The 20,511-nt window shown below is 44.1% G+C and overlaps 1 protein-coding gene across 1 annotated transcript; it reads right to left on the bottom strand.

The window, feature by feature from the left end:
* Positions 1–715: 715 nt before the first annotated feature.
* Positions 716–15,551, bottom strand: LOC115275955 (39S ribosomal protein L15, mitochondrial-like). The gene is given in 3 exon segments (XM_029919676.1): positions 716–1,533; positions 1,739–1,861; positions 15,441–15,551. Coding segments are annotated over 3 exon segments (1,017 nt in total). The 3' UTR covers positions 716–750.
* Positions 15,552–20,511: the final 4,960 nt, after the last annotated feature.

Raw genomic sequence — 20,511 nt, 5'->3', positions numbered from 1 at the left:
AGAATTTGATAAGCATTTGAGATAAACTTTGAGAAGAGTCTAATATGGAAAATAATCGCCTTAGCTTCCAAAAAGAAGACCTTCACTTTTCAGAAAACTAGTTCATTTGTATGAACACTGTCAATGGAAGATTTTGTTTGCACTCTAAATATACTAAAGTTATCCGCAGTTGAAACTGTCACATACTTAAGGTTATGCATCTCTTTCTTTTAAAATAAAAACTCAGAGAGTAACTGAACCCAATATATTCTATAAAAACAATCTCATCTTTTTGAAACCCAGATATAATGCCTATTCTGCCTACATCTCGGTCTTGTGAAGATCAGATGTACTTTGAAAACCTTAAAATAGTGTATGAGATCTATGTTTACTGTTTTCCACTTTGGAGACTGTAATACTTTATGTAAATTATTTTTACCATCATACGCCTTTTTATTTTGGCTACCTGGCTTTGATCCTTCTTCCCAGCGTGTCCCAGTCTCCTTTGGAAGTTGCCACCAGGCACTGTGAGTGTGGCCTCTTGCAGGAGGGTGATTCCAGTACTGATTGTCCACAAACAACAGGACAAGAGTGGGGGCATTGGATCCTGCCTCCACTCGTTTCTTTTTTTTTTTTTTTTCTATACAGCCCTGCTTACTGCCTTTTTAATTTTAGAGAAAAACAGAAATAGGAAAACGGAAAATTAACAACTAGAGAAAAGATGATGAGAAATATACACGTTTTGGTCTCTTTTCTTTCTCGGAAGGGAATTCATGAGCTGTAATACTTGAGGAGATTCTCATCTGTAGGTTTCAGGATCTTCTTATCTGCCATATTGACTACCCACCCAGGAGCAAGACCAAAGAAAATCTGCCGTGGATCCTTTTGAGTACTAAGCATTTTGAAGAGTTCATCTTTAGTGATATCAGGTAAAATATAGCCATACTTCTTGGCAAGCTCAAGTGTCGCTTCAGGAAATGCAGCAGGGTCTGCCAGGTAACCACGATTCTTGGCATCCGTGTAATACGGTACCAGGGCCTCCGGGGGAAGCATTCGTTTGGGAATGGGCTGTCCACGCAGAAAGAAGGGAACCGGTTTGCACAGAATTTCCAGGCTTCTCGGGTCATAGAAGGCGGTAGTGACGACACCTCCGTTCCTCTCGATGGCAGCGATGGCCAGTTCAGAAGCCAACTGAACTTCGATATTAACTTTCGCCTGAAAGGTGTCAGTGCCCTCCTCCACCAGTTAGACACCATAATCCCTCTTGAGTGGCTGGACGGTCACACCTCTCGTGTTGACAAGCTGGGTTAAGTCTATAGGTTGAGTAGGATCCACTCGACCCAAATCAATAAGATATTGCAATCTATTGAGACTCAAAGGCTGATACTGGCGTCTGAAGCTATGACCTTCATTAAACTCATACTTTGGGATCCGAATGTAAAATGGAGTCTGGCCTCCCTCAAAGCCCAGTCTGGGCCGGGTTCCTCTCTGCCGCTCTCCTTTATGGCCTCTGCCACATTTTCTACCTCTTCTCTGACCTCTTCGGCATCTTTCCTACAAGGAAATACCATTCATTTATCCAATCAATCAATAGTGGCGGCTAACTCTAGGTGCTCAGCTCTGGTCTAGCTGCTCGACCCTCCAAATACTTTTAAGTTAGCATCTTTGCCCCTGTAGATGGAGCGAATTCTTGGACCCAAAGTCCAAACTGTGTTTCCAAGGCAAAGTTCCAAGGACGGAATGGAGATCAGGATTCTACGATTGGCGGTCTCCTGGAGCCTGGGTTTGGCTTCAGGTTCGCCAGGTTCACACCGGGAAGAGCCCGGAGCAGCTCCAGAACCCCCGTCCCGCCGCCCCGCAGGGGACCGGCCTCCACTCGTTTCTGAAATGGCCAGTGAGCAAGCATATGAGAAAGCTCGGCAGAACCTGATGCTTGCTCCTGAGAAGCTGGCTCTAGAATACAGGCAGCAGTCAGCAGCCCTGGTAGCTGTGGTGACAATCTGAGTGGAGACTGTGAAGGTGGCCACACCTTGATTATGACTTGATCACGACTGTGGCCATGCCTCCAGATACCCAGCCTCCTTCCTTGTCTTCTGTCCATTTTCCAGGTCACATTTTCCAGTCTTCCAGTGAAACTCTCATTATCTAGTATCTTCTATGAATCCCCTCCCCCATCTTATTTTATATTCTAAAGTATTTATTGCAATAAATCTATTGCAAACAGAAGCCGTGGGTGATGTAATACCTGATAGAAGTAAAGAATAAGGACCATAGACACATGTGTGACTTTTTTTTTTTAATGTTTTTATTTATTTTTGAGAGAGAGAAAAGAGTTCAAGGGTCAGAGAGAGAGGGAGACACAGAATCGGAAGACAGGCTTCAGGCTCTGAGCTAGCTGTCAGCACAGAGCCCGACGCGGGGCTTGAACCCACAAACTGTGAGATCATGACCCAAGTCCGAAGCCAGACGCTTAACCGACTGAGCCACCAGGCGCCCCCCACACGTTTGTGTCTTGTGCATCAAGCCTGAAACGTAGCAGGGGCTCAATAAATAATTGTGAAGGAAATGCAGGTATGGAATCCAACTGACCTCTGACCTCTGTGCTCTAATCAGCCACGTGGAGATCCCAGTGCAGCTCCAGACAGCATGTCAGAGTTCAAAGCTGAAAGAGCCATGCCCACAGTGTCTGTCCTCTTTGATGGGGGGGGGGGGGGGGGGATCTTTCTCAGAAGCCATGGTCCCAATACCTCCTGCTTCCTTCTCTTTCACCACCACCCCCAGTGGCCGTGTAGGGTGGGAAATCATGTATTCCACATAGGTGCGGATCTTATGTTGCCACAAACAGATAGGGGTTCCGTGAGTAAGGAAGAAGTGGGTGACTAGATATCGGGTAGACAGCCAGGGATGTCTGCCAGAAAGAAATCTAATACACAAGAGCCGTGTGCCCCATGGTCCATTCCCTCTGCCCCAGGCCAAGCAAGATGTGCCTATAGAGAGTGTGAAGATGGGGCGCTACTTTCAGGCCCAAATGTGGAAACTCTGTCTGGAGAAGTGGACTCCTTTCTTCTGAGGAACCAGAATTATGTAGCAAGTCGAGGTCTTCTAAGCCTAAAGGTTTCTACCTGGATGGCCCTAAAATGCCCAGAATGAAAGCACCCGACTGTGACGTGTCTTTCAGGATTCAGCTATTCTGGTCAAATGCCCTGTGTTGTCAACAATCCTTCTGGATCCTTCCTGACAGCCTTACATGGGCTGCTGCAGACTCCTGACCCCACCCTGACCTGTCCCCTTAGGACAGATGGTCCTGGGGGACCCCCACTAACCCAGCAATGACCCCTGCCACTCTGACCTCTCCTGGAGCCCCATACTACGCCTTGCGGAGACCCCAAACACTGGGCCCAAGGAGTAGCTAATTGGTTTTTTACAAGCCTGAGATAATTCAGACATTTAAATATTGATGTTCATTTCTGGGCAGCTATAAACGCGTCTTTTCCCCCCTTAAAAAAGGAGGGGAAAGAACATGTTTAACTGCTTCCTCTCATTTGTTCTCACCACTATAATGGTTTTAGTCAATAGGCCCAGCTTTCTAAAGAGGGGATTCATTTGCATTAAAAAGGATGTTCAGTGTGCCCCCGTCCCATTGTGACAGAATGATCCGTCCACTGGGTGGCTACCCGGTTCACCCAGCACCCTCACATTTTGGGGGTGGTGGGAGAGCTATAGAAATCCGGAGTCCTGGGCTGAGGGACGAACAAAGCAGGCTACATTCGCTGCCCAAGGAAGCGTTTCCTGGTAGCCGGAGGGACCCTAGTGAGAATGGAGGGCCAGCGAGGCAGAGGCAGGCCACAGTGCCCCTGCCTGGCTCTCCTGGAATCACAGCTGTGAGCGGGGACAGGGTGGGGACTTCAGATGCCTGGGGTAGGTCACTGAGCTGACGCTTCCCAGAAGAAAAATTTCCAGCTCTCTCCCAGGCCCGCTCACCTCCTCCCATAAAGTCCTTCTGTGCTGCTGTCAGGTCAGGGCCGCAAAGCCACTTGTCCGCGTGGCCCTAACATCTGCTCGGGTTTTTTTCTTGGACTGGTTTGTATTGTTTCTGGAAAAGGCAACAGGAGGACAATAATCTGCTCCAGTGCTGGTACTTCTGTTTCCACGTGTATTGGACTATTATTATTCAAAAGATCTGCTTTTTTTAAAAATTTTTAATGTTTATTTATTTTTAAGAGAGAGAGAGGGAGGGAGGGAGGGCACGAGCGGGGCAGGGGCAGAGAGAGAGGGAGACAGCATCCAAAGCAGGCTCTGCACAGCACAAAGCCTGATGTGGGGCTCGAACCCATGAACTGTGAGAGAGCATGACCCGAGCCAGTCAGACCCTCACCTGACAGCCACCCACACTCCCTTGATCTGCTGCTTTCTTAATCAGGTCAATAATATTAATATGCATCAATAATTTTAGTAACAAAATTGTACTTTGATTCCACTAAAACACCCTTAATATTGCAATACAGGTCATAGAATCACAATTTGCTTATTTATGCATAGTTGAAACATGATGTATCTCTCATAGACTCCTATGTTACTGGGTCCCTCATGTTATGTAGGTTCCCATATTATCCCTTCTTAGATTCTAGACTTCTTGAGGGCAGTGATGTCATTATTACTCTGGGGTTTTGGAGTCACATATTCACTCACAGTACAAGTCAGATGTTAATGGAAGGTAGAGTTTCTTTTATTTTCCTGTTCACTGATCTCCTTTTATAAATGCCCAGCTGATCAGCAAGGTAAAAAGAAAGAAAAAACAAATTTATTTTAACAACCCAGAAAATTTCATCCTCTTCCTTAGTTTTGACCTTCTCCCTACCTCCTGGCTCAGTCTGTTTTGGAAGAAATGCTCGGCACCTTTCAGATTTTTGCTTCTTCTTCCTGTTTTCCCCAAGATGGCCTCTGGGAACCTGCGGAGAGGTCCCGGGGCCCCTGCGGCCAGTGGAGGCAGCGGGGTGACACGGTCCTCGGATCGCAGAGTCTACCCTGGACCCGCAGGAGGTTTGCTGCAGAGGGACTGACAAGGAGTTCTCCAGAGAACTAATGACCACAGAGGGTTGGTGGCTTTCCTTCCAGGAGGTTCTACTGTGAAGCCATCCTGGAGCAGGGAGCTATGACAACTGACTGTCAGTTTTCTTTTTCTTGCTCTGGAGCTGGCCATCTCCCCAGTGACTTCGTCCCGCATTTGCTTTGCTGGTGCAGAGGACCCCCCGAAACTCCTGGTCCAGCCAGTCCACCACGCAGAACTCAATGGCTGCCCCTGACACATGGCTCCCTCCTTCTAGATAGTTCCTGTCAGACTCTCCCTTAACTTTTCAGACTCTCTCTGTGGCTCCTTAGGGTCTTGTTAATGCCATAGAGAAACAGACAGTGGTTCAAGAGGTCGGCCCTCTGCCTCACTTTGGGATATCGTGAGCACAAGGGGAAAGGAGACCCGAAGCACCTCTCTTCACCTTTTCCTTCAACTTAGAACATGTCTTTAAATATACAACGCCGTGGATTTTACAATACACCAATGTTCTATATACCACTAAAAAAAAAAAAAAGAAAATAACAATACTTTGGAAGATATGACACATCCTGATGGGTCCTGATCCCAGAGATATAAAAGTGTGAAAATATGTGCATAATCAGTGAATGATTTGTGTGTGTGACATATGTTCGTGTCCACAGAACATTAGCGGGAGATCAAAGATGGAGTCCTGGGCCTGACCACTACCTGCCTTCCCCTCGCACTTCCTTCTCTCCACAACCCACAGGCCCAGGGGAATAGCTTGGGGCATTCTGTTTCTTGTCGCTGCATTCTCCTGCTACCCCAGGGCAGGAGGAGGCTTTACTGCCTGGCTTCCCCTCCCATGGAGGAGGCGCATCCATTCGGCCCTGCCCTGCCTTGCGAGATGAATTTGGAAAGTCCTTTCTGTGTCGACAAAGCCTGGCTTTCAAGCCTACATTGACCTGTGACAAAATCCTCTTTTGGATATCGGAAATTGAATATTAGCTTTTTTTTTCACTGTGAACGATTTCTACAAGGATCCTAAACTTCTAGGAAGTGAGCTTTTGGAAGGCCTGTGACAACATGGGAGGAGTTCCCTTAAGGGAAATAAAACAAACAAGAGGAGGGAGGAAATCAAAGCACATTAAGATATTACCAAAAAATTATGTTGTCTCATTTTTATCTCCCTATAAATTCCGCCATGGAGTGATGGATGGGCGATACGCAGTATATCCTAGCAGGAAAACAAAGCGTATCCTTGATAGGCAGTAAATCCTAGCAGGAAAACAAAGAATGAAAATATATGCACTTGACCCCAAAGCTCTTTTTTTTTAAATTTTTTGATGTGTTTTTATTATTGAGACAGAGAGGAATAGAGCATGAATGGGGGAGGGGCAGTGAGAGAGAGGGAGACACAGAATCTGAAGCAGACTCCAGGCTCTGAGCTGTCAGCACAGAGCCCGACACGGGGCTCGAACCCACAAACCGTGAGAACATGACCTGAGCTGAAGGTGGACTCTTAACTGACTGAGCCACCCAGGCACCCTCCCAAACTCTTTTTTTATGAGTACCTCTGAAGGCAGAATTTGTACCATTGACTTTCTTGGCAGTTGCCCACCAAAAACTAAATTAGATCTCATTTTCAGGGGGACCCTCAGCAGAGATTGACTTAGTAGTTGACCTCTTTACCATTTCTAAACTGGTAATATCTCTCCCACCAAAAATAGCCCTGAGGCCCTACACACTTTTGTATGCCTCTGGGCTCCCATCTTTGGATGAAGAGTGAATACTTGCTTCTTTTTGCTATTCTAGTATTGGTATCATAGGCAGAGTAGAGTTTACACATGAAAATGGTTATTATTATATTGTAGAAATATGACTTTTTTTTTTTAGTTTTGGAGGAGACCCAAAGAGTAATTCCAGTGGAAAGCCTTCTTATCACGTAGGGCTTTGTACAGCTCCTGAAGGTTTTTCTTCCTGGCATTCTTTAAAAGGAAACTTTATTGAGATGCCTGGTGAGGCAAGAAGTGAGGTAACAGCCAGGCCTTAGCTGGCTGCACAAGGAACAACTCTCTTGAAGGTCCTGTCTCCTGGCCAGCCTGTCCAAGACATGGGTGACAGAATCCAAATAAACCTAAAGTAATTGCAGGTCAGTGGTGGAGAGGACTACAAGTATACAAAAGAGATCATACTATGCTTCCATTGACTTTAAATAGGTAGCTGAGGGGCGCCTGGGTGACTCAGTCTGTCGAGCATCCGGCTTTGGCTTGGGTCGTGATCTCACGTGGGTTCGAGCCCCACGTCAGGCTCTGTGCTGACAGCTAGCTCAGAGCCTGGAGCCTGCTTTGGATTCTGTGTCTCCCTCTCTCTCTGACCCTCCCCTGCTCGCGCTGTCTCTCTCTCTCAAAAAAAATTTTTTTTAATCGGTAGCTGAATGAAGGAAGAACTTACAGAACCACACAGACTTTTTCCTTCATATTTTTCTTCGCTAAAGCCTCATTTCTCATATTTTCAGTTGCAGTATTTTAATCACAGAACTGTCATTTAAAATATAATTTAAGGAGAACTATTATATTTCTTTAAATATGCATTTTGAACCATGGTCTTTACCATTAGGGCAAAAGTGTGTGTGTGTGTGTGTGTGTGTGTGTGTGTGTGTGTGTGCATGTGTAGCAGTAAATCCCCTTACACTTGACTTTAATATGAAAGTCATCAAGAATAGAAGTGAGTGAATGTCCCTGAAATTCACATTACAGAAATTTCTTTGGGATACTGATGGTGAGCTAAGCTATTTTTAATTGGCAAATTGATTTTTAGGATCCTGAAAATGAATGAAACATTTTAGTTAAAAGAACTTCCCAAATGTTAGAGGGATTGCTTGAGGTGGGGGGGGGGTGTTTTTAAGAGTAACTAACTGTTAATGGCTTTCTCCAGCTGCAAGTATGATCCAGTATTTCCTCATCAGGGTTTTATTCTTTTTGTAATAGCTCCTGTGCCTAACTTTCTGTAACATTTCCCACCAGCAGGTTAATAGGATGCAACACACAAAAAGGGCCCATGAATCTGTTACAATCTACTTGCTAAAGCTATGGCTATAATACTCTAGTGCTGAAGTCAGTGAAAAGGCATCATCCGAACACAATCCAAGGAAAATGCAAGCTGATACGGCACAAAGATGCTTTGTTTAAGAATGGCAGAAATTTCCAGCAACTATCTGGAAAAAAAAAATGCAGGACGGGAGGGAATGTAATCAAATAACAAAACAAACCCAAACTAAAAGAGAATCTTTATAAACCAGCACAAGGACACTTTGTTTTTAAGTGCACACAATGAATTTTAAAGATCTTTGTTCAGAAGGGAAATAAAGTATTATGAAGGACTGACACATTTGATGGATGGATGGTTTCTGAAAAAAAACCGCATTATCAATTACTTTTTCCTTGTTTGGCCCCAGTCCAGTAATTTTTATTTGAACAAGCCACATGCTAGCATGGTTTTGATTGCAGGAAGTAACTGGTTGTTGTTAAAGGCTAGTATTTCACCCAGGAGCTTATCTCTTCCTCCCCCCGCCCCTTTCTGATGGGACTCTGATATGAAAGGCGCAGTTTCAGTTGTTATAAACAGAGTCAGGGATTGTTTGATAGACCCACCCGTGTTTTGCTTTCAGCCTTCCGTGGTACAATCTGGACAATGTATTCAGCGGCGCTTCAGAAAACAAACACTTGAATTCGGCTATTTCTGTCCTCGACTTTGATATGGAATTTTGATTTTTCTGACATCTATCTCTCTCATAAAGTTAAGTTTGTTAGCAAAAACAGTTATGAATATGATATTCTTTTTTCTTTCTTTCTTTCTTTTCAGTAGACTCAAATGAACCTTGCTGAAAAAAAGGATCTTTATGAAACGGTAAACCTAAAACGTGTTGAGGATCTTCTTAGACAATACAATGCCTTGTTCTTGCTTTGCTTATTTTTTATCTAATCAGAATAAGTACATTAGAACACTGATGAGTAGTCTAAATATAAGAAAGATAACAAATTAAACTATATTATTAACTATTATCAGTTTTCCTCTATAATTAAAGAAAGATTTGGGTGCAGTCATCAGCAGGCAGGAAATTAGGTATGAAATCAACTGTTGACACTCACATGGATATGTGTGTCTGTTTGTGTTAGTATCCGCTATTCATGATAACTACCTTTATGACTGGATTTTTTGCATGTTATCATGCCTGGAACTTAAAATATTTCAAAATTTCCAGGGTAGCATGTTGACAATAGGCTTTGATAATTACTTAAGTATGTTTCCTAGTTCTATATTTTAAACACTAATTTTAGTGATTATTTCTCTGCCAAGAATTAAAAGAAAGATGATGGGCTTAGAAAATGGGTCATTTGATTATTCATTGGAACATCAAAACAATTTGAATGAATTAGGATTTAATCTTGTTCAATTGAGGAAATAAAAACTAAGCAAACATTTGTTGATTCATTGGTTCATATCAAAATTCTTCTAAAGAAGTTCACCCAGTATAGAAAGACACATAAAATGCATTATTAGCCACAACTTATTCCCTGAGAAGAAAATGAAGAAAACAAAAGAGACTTTATATCAAAACTATGTATTTAAATGTCTTACTCCTTTCTGACCTAGAAAAGGGTAGTTTAGAAGCATCAGAAAATAAACCAACCCCAAACCCTGACAAACTGTCTAGAGAAACAGTTTGAATTTGAATCTTTCTGTGCAATTTGCAGGTGGGATGAACTTATGCAAGTTAGAGAACTTGTTCAAGAGTCCATGGCCTCACCTTTAAAATAAATATGAGATGGAGATGAAGGGATTGTATTAGATCATTTATATGACAGTGTTGGGCACACTTTGTGGGACTTCTCGAAGACTATGCTTTGAGAAGTAAACATTAGCTACCAGTGGGGTGGATGACATGTAGCTCAGCTGTGGAATAAATACAGGTCCTTCCTAAGATATACCAGAAGGACATGCGGCAAGGTTTATAGGCGAACTCAGTACGTCTCCAGCACCGGAAGTCTTGATACTCAAGGTGTCAAAAACAAAATACACATCCCTTTTGATCATTGTTTGAATTTTCAGTTGAATTGACTAGTGAGTAGTTTATTTGGCTATTCTTCGTCTCTTAAGCCCTGATTTTGTATATGTTTGGTGTTATTAAGTAGTCAAGTTCCGGTTGTGCATGCAGTAGCTTTACAGATAATGAAAATTTAATTAAACTTACTTTGATGCAACTTTGATTATAAATTTTCCTAAGCATTGCATAAATAATTCGAAAATCCATGTAACATATTTCATTCAACAGAAAGCAAATTTTCAAAAGTTAAATGCTAAATCTGGTTGTTTATGTTAGGCTATTGTAAACATGTTGCTTGAGAACTGGTGGGAATCGTACAGTTCACATACCTTTTGCCAGTACAGTTATCACTATCCAGTGTTTTTATAGCTTAGAGTTGATTTCTGAAGCTGACTTATTTTTATGACATGATTCACGTGTTTACTGTTTTTGGAGCAAGCTGTTAGGGAACAGGACTGCATGGCGATCTAAACATTATAAAAATGCTTCTAAACACAATTTGTAATAAATATTTGACAATTCTGTAGTTTACATTTTCAGTGTCTTATTAAACTATACTTAAACATGACAATTACCATCATAAGAAATCATTTTCCACATGATTAATTACACATCTTAAAATTTTCACAGAATATAAAGTCTTCCAAGGAATTAAAAACAAACTGTTTCCTTTCAAGAAAGCGTTAAGTACCAAATTTCGTAAGCCTGTAAAGGAGAAACAGTTTATGCTGCTGTTTAAATCCTTGATGAATGTCACTCCTAGAGATTATAAGATTATTTCCTGCATGGCTTCCCTTTCACAAGCCTTAACTTTGCTTTAAACTCTTGCTGGATGAATTATTTTTAAAAAGGTGCCTTGGTTTGGGTTACAAATCAAGAGGAGAATGAGTGAGTTATCTCCACGCATCTCTCTTTCCTATGTAGATGTTGCAACAATTAGATTCAGAAATCGACCCTCCACTATAAAAATGCTACACCATGGTAACTGTACTGGGGAAAGGTATGCCAATCAGGCTTTCAGTGCCTGTCCAATGAAATGAGGCAGGAGGAGGGAAGGAGAGTTGCTAGACTGAACAACAGTTGGATGGCGTCTGCCGTTGAGCTGGTCAAGGGGGTAGAGATAACCAAGGGGCAGGGATGGTTAATACTCTACTTGCATTTGTTTGCCCTACTGAGTTGTTAACTCCCTCTGTCACCCAAACCTTCAGTAAAAGTGTTCATCATAGACTGCTTGTGTCAAGGGCACTTCAGAAGACTAAAGGATGTCTAAAAGGATAGCCTGGTATGGAAAAGGGACAGATGAACAGGAGACATCGCATAGAGATCAAGCTTTCAGCAGGGATGGTGAAGAGAGACAGAGAACCCTCCGGCCTCCCTGGTGCTACTGAGAAGGATGCTGGATTTTTTACTCCACGTGGTTTGGTGGTGAATCATTCCTGTTGAAAGCTACAAGAGCAGGGAATCCAGCAGTCCGGAAGATGAGGACATCGGTTAGCTGACGTGCATAAAAAACTATATATTTTCTTTTATTTATTTATTTATTTTGAGGTGGGATGAGCAGAGAGAGAGGGAGAGTATCCCAAGCAGGGCATCCCATGCTGTTAGTTAGCATGGAGCCCAATGCAGGGCTCAAACTCACAAACCATCAGATCATGACCTAAGCTGATTTGGACACAACCTACTGAGCCACGCAGGTACCCCTATCTATTTTCTAACTCTATGTATCTTAGGATATTAACTGTTATTATATGGAGCTATACATATAAATTTAGACTGTAGAGTGGACATGTATCTATATTTATACACATATGAGTCAGGCCAGTCACTTTTCTCTGAGTTACAGTTTTTACATGTGTAAGTTGGTCACAATACCTGGTCTCCTTACCTACCAGCATTTTGTTAGGAAGGAAGAGGCACATGGGAGCACTTTGGAAACCACAAAGCCTTATAATTAACCTATGATATTGAAACACAGTGCTGGTGGAGGGGGAAGGATGAAATTGAAAGCTCGATTTTGAGTCCCATATGCTTACTAGTTGTATAATCTTCAAGAGCCAGTTGGTTTCTCTGAATGTCAGTTTCCTAGTTTGTAAAATGGGGGTTTTTATATCCATTCTTCCTGTTTCTCAGTGTCTTTATATACTACCAGATACAATAATGTGTGACAACACCATGTAAACATTTGTGGTCCATACAGAAATAAGGTATCCAATAGTGTCTCTTGTGGACATGTTTAATAAAAACCCTTAATAAAACATTTAAATCTTGTTCTATATAAAGCCAAGCAGTGGCGGTGTATGTATAGGGTGTCTCCATGACTGAAAATTTCCCAGAATTAGTCTTTCCTAAAAGTAGTTGTACACTGGACTAGATACAACACTATGAATGATTGCTCCTTCACACGATTTTACAAGGATTTCTATTAAAGGAAGTCATGTGGCTTACCAGAATTGTTCCAGGATCCATAATATTGAGGACAGGTCCTGAATTAAATTATAGCAGTGGGAGCCAACATACTGGCATTAAGATTCTAGACCCTTACAGTTTTGATCATTTTATAAGACAAATAATCAATTCTCAACAAAATGTGTCAGCTTCCACTTCCCCCCAAAAACATTCCCTCCAGAAGTTCATTTCTTTGAAAGTGCTAAAGAAGGAGAAAGAAAAAGTGATCCTGCTTAGCAGGGGATCCTGAACCCAAATCCATTCTCTACGATCGACGCAACTCCCAAAGTATGAAATAAATCATTGTGGGGGCTGCAAATATTTGTGTCTAGTGGAGAGAGGTTTACCTGAATTACGGATGAGACACCATAGGGATGGAATCAGAAAGTGAAAAGAACTCACCAAAGTTGACCGGATCACAGTAGATTGTAAATGGAGCCCTGGTTGTGAAAACAACCCTGGATTTTCCTGAATGATTTTCTAATACAAAGCAGTATAGTTTCTAGTTATACCTTCCTACCCCAACCCCATTCCCAGACCACCTGCCTCAGAAAGTAAACCCAGTTTCTGTCCTGGAATATCTGTGTTGCAGGCTGTTGTGATAGCATGAGCGGGGTCCGAGGGAAGGCTGTGGGAGCAGGTGAGTGGGTGTGGAAATGTAGAAGGACTTGTGTCTGGTTGTGCTTCTCAAGCCTGCAGAGACTCTGAGGCTGGGGGCTGGAGGAAAGGAGGGAACACGGTTTGTTTCATGCATCCCTGGGAAGCCTCAGGTTCAAGTTTTGCCCACTGACAGTGGTAACAGTCTTCTCCCTGATTCACCCTCCACCTCCAGTTTAGCAATAAAACCTCTGCTTGAAAAGGAGTAAATACAGGTGAGTTGGGTAGTGCTTAAATCACATACCCACTTGTGGAAAACAGGTTTTAGACAGGTGTGAAATAAGGAGGCAGGAGGTAGTTTTGATCTCTGCTTCTATACCTATAAACTGTATAACCTCAGGCAAGTAACTTCTTTCTGAGCCTCAGTTGATTAATCTTTAAAGTGGAGATAATAATACCCCATTGACTTAAAGGCAGGGGTTATGGAACAGATGTATCTATTAAAGGTCTCTTCTAGAGTCCAGGAAAGTAAATATAATGTGAATTTTTCTTGAGCAAGAGGGTCATTAAAATTTTTTTTAATGTTCATTTATTTTGAGAGAGAGAGAGAGAGGGAGAGACAGCACGTATGCAAGTAGGGGAGGGGCAGAGAGAGGGAGAGAGATAATCCAAAGCAACCTTTGCACTGTCAGCATATAGCCTGATTTGGGGCTCGGTCTTATGTGAGATCATTGTCTGAGCCGAAATCAAGAGTTGAATGCTTAATGGACTGAGCCACCCCAAGTGACTCAGGAGGGTCATTTTTAATAATGTATTTCTTTTTTTTTTTTTTTAAGATTTTTAACATTTTTATTTATTGTTGAGAGACAGAGAGAGACATAGTATGCACATAGAAGGGGCAGAGAGAGGGGGAGACCCAGAATCTGAAGGAGGCTTTAGGCTCTGAACTGACAGCACAGAGCCCAATGTGGGGCTCCAACTCACAAACCATGAGATCATAACCTGAGCTGAAGTCAGACGCTTAACCGACTGAGCCACCCAGGTGCCCCTAATAATGTATTTCTTAAATATGGTTTGATTTATCAGATTGGAATATAAATAAATTCACAGCTCCTCTTAAATAGTCAGACAAATTGTCAATGACTCATTGTTCAGACTAGTCCAAAGTCCAGGATCTCCTTCAGAACTCGGGACTATTGCTGACATAAGGTGTGACTATTGAAGACAGGAGGTCCTCTACAGACTTTTATTATCTTCATACAGCCATTTATCCCAAAGCACGAGCATGAGTAGGCCAGAGGGGATTCCTGTCTTTAAGCCAGGCTAGGTCACTGGTCCATTCTCCTGCAGAATTCCTGGTGAGTTCAACCCCCACACCTCACTGTGTCTGTGCCCCAACCCATGGGAGGGAAGAGAAAGGCTTCAGTGTTTCTTCTTTCCAGTAGACTTAATCAAGGACCATCTGAAGGGGTTCAAACAATGTAGCATTTCAATAAGAATTCTTTTCTCTCAGAAACCTCCTTAGTCCCTATACACATTTGTCCACCCTACTTCCATGCCAAGTGCTACCCTTCCCCCTAAAGGCAATGGGTGCCCACTTGCCTTTTAACCAAGTTGAGCAAAGACATTGCAACACAAAGGTAGCTTAGCAATCTCTACCACTAAACCTGGAGGCAGCTGGCAAAGATAAGACTCTTGCCTCAGCAGGCAAGTTCAGAAATTTGGCATTCTCTGACATTGAGAGACTCCATCTTTTCACATAAGGAGTACACTATCCAGTCATACCCATCTTATCATAGATGGGAGGGTGGTGACAAGTCAGGTATGAGGCAAATCAGTTGCTGATCTAGAAACGAATCTCCATGTCTTTGATTCTCTATGATTATTACTGTTCTATTTGACATGTCTGAATCTCATAAATGACCTCTATTCAGATTAACATTTACTCCTCACTCAGTAGCAGGGGGAGGCAACGCCAATGCAAGCCGGATGTGTATCTCTAGAGGCTGTATTAGCTGCCCCAAATAAAAGTAGTAGATACTCTTTCGTGTGAATGTTTTCTCAGTCTTAAGCCAAGAGTGAATCAGGGCACTTACAGACCCCTAACATATTTGTTATGATCCTTTTCCTCCCTCCTTATAATTCTTCCTCCTCCTACAATGCTTTCCATTACAGTCAGAATACAAATCAAATGCCTTCATCAAATGTCAAAAGTTCCGTGTGATCTCGACCCATAGATGTGGCTGTGACCTGATCTCACACTATTTTTGCCCTGGCACATACCGATCTTTCCAAAATCCTAATGAATTCACCACTACTTCCGCAGCTGGGGCCTTCGTATCCCCCACCCCTCCCCCCCAGCCCTGAAAAGGGCTGCTCCGTGATCTCCGCCATGGCTGGCTCCTTCTTGGCATTCAGGCCTTGGCTTTAACTGGCTCCTCTGGGAAGCCTCCGGCCATCCAGCTAGTTCCACGGCTGCAGTCACCCCTCTCTGCCCACCTTGCTTTATTTCTCTCCATAGCACAGACTGCAACTTCCATAGCACGCCACTACGTTCAACTGTTTGCCTCTCTCAATCAGAATGTGAGTCCCCAAAGGAGAGAGACTCTGCATATGCTGTTTACTGCATCAGCCTGAGTCCAATTACACAGTAATTTGAACAAGAGAAGCTCAATATAAAGACTTATTAATTATGACAGGGCATGGGAGTAAAGAGGGTAAAGACTTATTAATTATGACAGGGCATGGGAGGAAAGAGGGTGTAGTATGTAAGAGGTCAAGAGAACGCTAAAGAATATGGAAATAGCAGATAGAAGGGACAGCCATTACCTCCAGGGCTCAGATAGAAGACTCAAGAAAGAGTCTCTCCAAGACCCATAAACACCCTATGGCTGAAATCCAGACCTTGCTCAAGAGGGCACGGCTGGAGTGGGTAGACTCTGATGGAAATCTGCTTTCTGGAACTTTCCAGAAATCCACACTCCAGAACCTACTAGAAATTCATCCTCTGGGGTGCCAAAGAAAGCTGTTTTAGGGGACATCTCACCAGAGGCTCTTTGGTCTGAAAGTATGTGAGGAGGGTCCAGGAGGAAGCTACTGGCTGCTGGGTGCAAAGGACAGTCACCTTGCTACGGTTCGTAATCTGCCTGCCTGCACACCAGAACCAGGAAGCAAAACCCTTTCCCCTTGTAATGACTTCCAGGCACCCCCTCTATTGGCAAAGCTTTGGTACCAGCTGGCAAAGGAAACTGTTTAAAGGGCCCAGATCTATTTTCACACAGCAGGCAAAGAGGATGAATTTGAAGCCGGGAGACAATAAATTTAAAAATATCCACATCTATTTCTCAATTCCCTTATCTTGGCACATATTAGGTAAAAAACATATTTTTTTTCAATAAATACTTGGGGGAATATATAATTGTCAAGATATAACCTAAGAGAAAATAATGTGCTTGCTTTGCATGTATCACTTTAAGATTGGACCCTCCAGGCCCAGCTTCCGCAGGAATGCTTTGCGTAAGCCCCGCCCACACCAACATTCTGGAGCTTCTCACTGGGTGTGGAAGGCAAGCCCCCAAGTGACTTCCCAGTTTGCTTAACAGTTTATGAAAAAAAGGACAATCAGGGAAGCACAGGGGTGCCTGGCTGGCTGGCTCAGTTGGAAGAGCATGTGACTCTTTTGATCTCAGGGTTGTTAGTTCAAGCCCCACACTGGGTATACAGATTACCAAAATAAATAAATAAATAAATAGAGAGAGAGAGAGAGAGAGAGAGAGAGAGAGAGAGAGAGAGAGAGAGAAGCACAAGCAGAGAGCTGAAGAGACAAAAGCAGCTGTTTGCCTCGCCTGCTTTCTGAGTTCTGCTGGGTCACCAGTTGTTTCATTTGGCATCTTTCTGAGACATTGCTGTCATGTAGATTTGCCAAATGAGCAAAGTGTGAAACATATCCAAGGGCAGTATTCTAAAACTGCACTTAATAAGAGTAAAGAAACATCCTGATTTCTTATCATCCTTCTGTTGACACAAACTATGGAAAGAGTTTAGGAGAGAGGTCCCTGCCATAAGGTATTTGATATTTCCTGACAGAGCAGTTTCCCCTTTGTCTGCTGACCCTTTGAATAGCTCTTCGGTTTCCATTATTAGGATTCTCATTCCCTGTACCAGGGCATAACTGCACACAATCTCAACAAATATGGCCCAAAAGATACAGAAGCTTTCTATGCTGACACAACTTGGTGTTTGGTCATTAATGCCATCAACAAATATTTACCGAGCACCAACTATGTACCAGACAGCATCTGGAGTGTGGCCATGAATGTAACCACACTGCTGTCCTTATGGAACTTGCTAACATTCTGGCAAGAACAGACAGCATAGAACTTCCTACTGAGGTGCTGTGGGTGATTTAACCAACTACTGAAAAGCTCCACTGGGAACAAATAACCAACCCTAGAATAAAATGTGATTATTGCCGGTGTTCTTAGAAAATTCACCGTCCTCATGTAGAAATTTTATCACTTGAGTCTTCCAACTTTGGGTTCTTAGGATTGTTTCAAACAGTGCTGTTCAGTGGAAATATGTGAGCTCCATCAAGTAATTGAAACTTTCCTAGTATCTGGGTTAAAAAAAGTAAAAAAGAAACAGATAAAAATTAATTATAGCCACATGTTTTGTTTAGATTCAAAATATTAGAATTTCAACATGTAATCATAAATTATTAAGCTATTTCACTTTACTTTTTTTTAAATTAACTTCAGAATTACAGTGTGTATGTTCTTATAGCACATCTCATTTTGGACTGGACACATTGGACAGAGGAGGTTCAGAATACTGCCCATCCTCTTGTTTTGGGGATGGAGAAAGTATTCGCTGAATTGAATTGCAGAAACTATTTGGGGATGGAGTTTACATTGTGAAGAACATCACAGCCTTCTTTTGCACCAGCCTTCCGCAGTGCCCCGCACAGGGAGAAAGTCCATAGAATGTGCTAAGTTGGACATTAAGTCATTGATTTATCCACGGAGGCGTGGGGTATCATTAAGAAAACTGGTTTTCCACTAATGCTGAACCATCTCTGACAACGTCTCAAGATAGACTAGTCAAGATACTCAGAAATGAACGTTCAAAACAGACCCTTAAATTAGTCAACCACAATCTGACTTTTTCTGAATTCCTGCACGCCCCCAAAAGGTTAGAGAGTTACCAGGAAAGGCTACCAGCCAGACCGACAATCCTTAAAACTAGGGAGCAACCCCAGGTGGATGAGGACTAAAGGAGAAGGAGCGGCCTCGGGCTCTGGCCCGGCCGCTCTGGTCACAGATTGGTCCCCACCTCCTTAGTCTCCTCCCTAAAAATGCCCCTCCCCCCGCCCTTGCCCCCGCCACCCCCCCCCCCCCCCCCCTGCACTTTCCCGGACCGGGCCGGGAGTGGGGTGCGACCCACCCTCTCTCTTGGTCCGCTTGGCCCTAGCAGGTTTCAACCGCGTCAAATCGACTTCCTCCTCCCAAGAGCAGGAAAAAGAGGGGCAATTTTCTTCCTACTGATCCGGGGGAAAGGAGCATCTCAGGGGCGTTTTCTGCGCAGTATCCACGTCTGGTACCCCACTGGCACTGCCATAGTGCTGACCGACTGTAGTCTGCGGAGTGCGGGTGGCCCTCTTGACAAAGTTTCTTTGGGAATCGGGAGACCCTTGCTCCCGGGCCTCCAGCCCCACCCCGAGGCTCCCCGGTTGAGCCCCTGCGATTCCCGAGGAGAGCGACTTGGGGTGCTTCCTCGCATATCTGCTTGAGGAAACCGGCCCCCACTTCGAGGTTAAACGACAATCACAGCCCCCTCGGGCCTCGGAGAGGCGTCCTCCCCACCCGTACCACCGCCCCCCTGCCCCAGTAAGCGTCTAGCATCTCCGTCTCCTGCTCTAAACAAGAACAGGGACCCGAGTCCGCGTTCACACGGAAAATTATGCCGGCTCCAGCGGCGCGTAAAATTGATGTGAACCGAACGAAGTGGGATCGGCGTGATCCTCCCTCTCTTGTCTCAACAGGGGTTCCGGCGCGTTACACAAGGCCGAGCTTGTCTCTTTAAGGAGACATTGGACCCTAATTAGTCCGCATTCCTGGCGCGGCGGAGGAGCTAGGGGCCGAGGGTGTTTGGATTGGAGGGGGGCGGATGGGAGGACTAGACTCTGAATAAGATCTTCGGACCAGCTTCTAGTCTTACCGCCCCCTCCACCCTCTTTATTTTGCCGCCACCACCACCACCAACACCGAGTTCTGAAGATGCAGCCAGGGCAGCAGCAACAGCAGCAGCAGCAGCAGCAGCAGCAGCCGCCGCCGTCGCTTCTCCCAAGCCCACGTTACTTTGATTGACAGCTGAACAAATGTTTCCCCGGTTCGAACGCTCGCGCTAAGGAACGTCAGCCAAGGCGAAGCTCCGCCTTGGGCGGGCCATCTCCGCTCCGCCTCCGCTAACCCCATTCCGTTCCGTTCATTGGCCCGAACTACAGACGACGCCCGGCCCCCACGTGGGCTCCAGCCCGGCCAGCTCCTCCCCTCTGGTTCGCCATTTGTCAGCAGTGAAATGATGGGCAGTAACACAGAACGGCGATTAATGTTCAGCCACCTCTGATTGGTTGCTGCAGACGCCTACCTCGCCGAGGGTGGGCGGAGCGCTTGAAGAGCGTCCCAGAGCGGTCGCGTGGCGGGCTGGTGATTGTAGTCAATCTGGCCGAATCCTCAACCGAGGTTGCTGGGAGTGGACTACATCTCCCGGGATGCTCCGCGGTCCCTCCACGGACGGTTGTGAATATGTATCAGAATGTTAATGATTAGCTGCTGCTAAATTTGGTCAAAGAAGTCACCTACACAGAGCGTGTTGTTAGAGCTGTTCTGAGCGGGTGTTTGGGCTGTTGGCTGCTTTCTTCCCCCTCTCTCACACACTTGTATATTATTTTGAGGTGGTGTTCGCAGAGTTTGAAAGGAGAGAATTAAAAAAAAAAGCCGCAAGCGTTTCACTCTCTTTTATTTTTATAATCCCCTTCAATCTGGGGTTAAAAAAAAAAGACAAGAAAACAGGAAGGAAGAAAAATAAGGAAATGAGATGTGGTAAAAGAAGCTAAAAGGTGCCTTTTAAAAGATCGTTGCTGTGAAGTGAAAAAATCTCCAGAGAAACCAAAAAGCACCGCTGAGACCTCTTCCGAACCAAAGGAGTTTGTGTTTGCTTTTAGGAAAGAAGAGAGAGATCATTCATTCGGAGGAATAACAACCAATTAAAAGACAAATTAAAAAAGTTTGGAGTGGGACGAGAGAGCGGGCGGGCGGCGCTGCCGGCGGGCGCTGGTGCGCGGAGCTTGCACTTT

This window comes from Suricata suricatta, chromosome 13 (assembly GCF_006229205.1).
Source record: "Suricata suricatta isolate VVHF042 chromosome 13, meerkat_22Aug2017_6uvM2_HiC, whole genome shotgun sequence".
Taxonomy (NCBI): domain Eukaryota; kingdom Metazoa; phylum Chordata; class Mammalia; order Carnivora; family Herpestidae; genus Suricata; species Suricata suricatta.
Note: the sequence above shows the minus strand (reverse complement) of the source record. Positions and strands in the feature narration are given on the sequence as shown.